The sequence below is a fragment of the Octopus bimaculoides genome, chromosome 2 (assembly GCF_001194135.2).
Source record: "Octopus bimaculoides isolate UCB-OBI-ISO-001 chromosome 2, ASM119413v2, whole genome shotgun sequence".
Classification (NCBI taxonomy): domain Eukaryota; kingdom Metazoa; phylum Mollusca; class Cephalopoda; order Octopoda; family Octopodidae; genus Octopus; species Octopus bimaculoides.
In genome coordinates, this window is record NC_068982.1 from 54,741,109 (window position 1) to 54,744,606 (window position 3,498).

A 3,498-nucleotide genomic window follows, 5' to 3' on the forward strand; every position below is an offset into this window, starting at 1 on the left:
GGTCATCTTTTCTCGAACCACTAAGGTACGGGGACACGAATAAACCAACACCGGTTGTCAAGCGTGTTGGTTTGTTTAGGAACACAAGGACACACACACATTTTTATACGACGGGCTTCTTTCAGTTTCCGTCTACCAAATCCACTCACAAGGTTGTGGCTGCCTTGGACCCATAGCAGAGGACATTTTGACCAAGGTGCCATGCAGTGGGATTGGGCCCGAAGCCATGTGGTTGGGAAGCAAGCTTCTTACCACACATCCACACCTGCGCTCATTTGTCTAGTTGAATATTTGTGTGACTGTATTTGTATGTCTGTTAGATACAAGTATAGCTGAATGTATAAATCTGTTTCGCAATCTTGAGGTTCCAAGTTTAATCCCACAGCTAGGTAAGGTAGGCAAATGCGTTTAATGCACATATGCAAATTGGACACAGATGCATTTTTCCCTTTTTTTTTATTTCAGTCTCGATTATATCCGAGCCTTAAGACTGATATTAAGTCGATAGACTCTGTGGTAGTCCGCAGTCGGATGGACTGGAATAACTGTATTTCAAAATGCCAGATTTGTCAAACAGTTTTTCCAGCTGACTCTGCTTGAAGATTACATTAAGTGTTAGTGAAATACTATGCTTGCACTAAATTGTAAGCATAGTATTTCACTGACACCACCTAATATAAGCAGTTTAGATGATCGATCAAAAGATCTATTTGCTAAAGTAAACCACATGCGCATGACAGTGTATACCTGTCTGAAGTCATAAAATTTTCTTCCCGTGTTTTGTAGTAGTTATAACACCAGATTATTGTTTGCGTATCAATGAACCCCTTTATTTCCACTCTCAACTAATGACATTCTCTATTTTCCAAACCGTCTCTAAAAATTTAATTTCTTTAATTATTCTGAAATCTAATCATCAGTTTAAACTCTGAAACGTAGTCATCGTCTGCTATGTAGACGACATAGATCATTACCGTTATTTGTTTGGTTACCCAGTGTTTCATGATAAATTGTTTGATAAAAATAACAATAGAGCGGGTATGGCCAACTTTTTTTTCGAATTCAAATTCCTGCAGTGATTGACATTGACCTTTCTTGTGGGGATCCAAGAATTTGATATAAGGGATCGCTTTTGTCAGTACTACTCCTCTTAGAATGTGTAGCTAAAAATAGGCAAAGATAGAGCTATTACTCTCTATATACGAACCACTTTTCCCACCATGCTTGAACAATCGTTTCGGAATCTATTTCCCATTAGTGTATCTTCGTAGGCTTTAACGTTCATATTTTGATTTAAAAGAAATACATTTTTTTTATAACTTCTTTTGAGAGAGTAAAATCACGAGTTACAGGCGAGAGAAAATTAAATGTACATTTTGAGTTATGAGAATTTAAATATTTTTTATTCTTTGTTTATAAATGCATTTAGATCATGTATACTATTTTCATATTTCTTTTATCGACCAACATGTGATGAAAAACGAACCTGCCTAGAAAGGGAATCAAATTTGAAAACTCAAAAACAACAGTTACCGAATCCATTATATTTGCGATAAGTAAGGCAGTGAACTGGCGGAGTCGTTACGCTGCCAGACAGAATGCTTAGCGACATTTTATCAGTCTCTACGCTCTGCGTTCAAATGCAGTCTAGGTTGACTTTGCCTTTCATATTTCTGAGATCAAGAAAATAAGTTGCTGAACTTGTGACAAAATTCGACAACGTTTTAAGTCGATAAGCTGCCGAATCGTTACCACGTTGGACAAATTTTTTACTGACATTTCTTCCGGATCTTTCTTTACTTTCCCATTTCAAATACCACTGAGGTTGACGTTACCTTTCATCTTTTCGGAGTCAATAAAACAAGTACCAGTCAAGTATTGGGGTCGGTTCATCGACTTCTACCACCTCTCAAAATTGTTGGCCTTGTCCCAAGATTGTATCTGCGGTAAACGAGAAATGATAAAACTGCGTCAGTAATAGCTTTAAAAAAAATCTCAAACCATTTATCAAAATGACACGGAATCAAATTAAATATTCAGGACATATACATAACATTGGTTACGTTGCTTTCGTCCTAGAATTACTTTTCAAAGACTTATTGCACCGAAAATTCTACAGTTAATTTATAATATAATTTTGCCGTTTGATTCTACACATTTTCATCTGAAGCCATTCCTAATTCATTTTCTGCTTCAGAAAGTTTTTCAGTTTCTTTATTTCTTTCTTTATAATCGTTTATTTATTAATCTGTTGTTAGTTTTGTTGGCTGTTACTTAAAGGAATACAGTCAATGTCACGAGCTTAATAAATTGCTTCATAGCTTTTGATCTTCAACACTATTTTCATGTTTTCTTCTCATTTTTTTTATTTTCGTGTTACGTTCAGTGATATGTGTATATGATGCACATGTTTAAATTGAACGAATGTGGTCATTAAGCTTTCACTTTTATATTATACTATGGAAGACTGTAAGGAATAAAATGTATGACTTAAAGGTTTGATTTCTGTTTAGTTACATATTTAGGAGTCGGTTATTTATTTACTTATTGAATTTATTTACCGATACTGTTGTACATAGGGTAAATGTGTTTGAAAGTAGTGATTTCTTTGGTACGTTTGTTCCAAAACAACACTTATTTTAATGCTGTTGACACCGCCGAATTGAATGGTACTGCCCAGGTGTCGAAACTATAATGATATCCGTGAGGCAGCTGATGAAGATATGTTAGATTGTTAGTATGGGTGTTTTTGTATATATGGAATAGTATTATAACACTTCCTTTATATATACATATATATATATATATATATATATATATATATATATATATATATATATATATATATATATATATATATAAACACACGCACGCACATATGTCTATACACACGCACAAACATATATGTATATATATGTGTGTGTGTGTATGTGTATATGTATATATAATACAGACACACATACGCACATGCTCATGCATATAAATGTACGCGTGCTTATATGTGCGTGCGAGCGTGGGGAGGTTTGGTTTCGGGTGGGTGTGGGTGTTGGTATGCGCACTTGTTATTAAAGCTGAAGCCAATAAATGAAAAAAGAAAACTTGCATTCATTTAGCATAAACAATAAATGACATCTATATATATAAAAATGAGAATGTGTGTGTGTGTGTGTGTCTGTCTGTCTGTCTATGTGTGTGAATCCCTAAAACTCGAGAACTACGCAACCAATTTCATTCAAATTTTACACATGCCTTACTTAGGGTTCCAGTTGTGTTTTAGTAAAAAAAAAATTATTAGCTTCTTGCAGAGTTCGAGCACACGGCAACATAATATCTCCTCCACTATTTAAGTATTGCGTGTCAAAAGTGAAACAAAAACACTGTCAAATACTTTCACTTTAAAAATGAAACTATTCCACTAACTGAAACAATCACATTTCGATACTGTAGTGACAGATACTTTCACAGAGAGAGAAAGAGAGAAAGAGAGAGACAGAAAGA

General features: G+C 34.6%; 1 protein-coding gene across 1 annotated transcript in view; it reads right to left on the minus strand.

The window, feature by feature from the left end:
* Nucleotides 1-1,374: 1,374 nt before the first annotated feature.
* Nucleotides 1,375-3,498, minus strand: part of LOC106869386 (cholecystokinin receptor type A) — a 70,060-nt gene continuing 67,936 nt past the window's right edge. Inside the window, exon 4 of the mRNA XM_052977224.1 lies at nt 1,375-1,941. Coding sequence (XP_052833184.1) covers nt 1,900-1,941 — 42 coding nt within the window. The 3' untranslated portion in view covers nt 1,375-1,899. The remainder of the gene's footprint in view (nt 1,942-3,498) is intronic.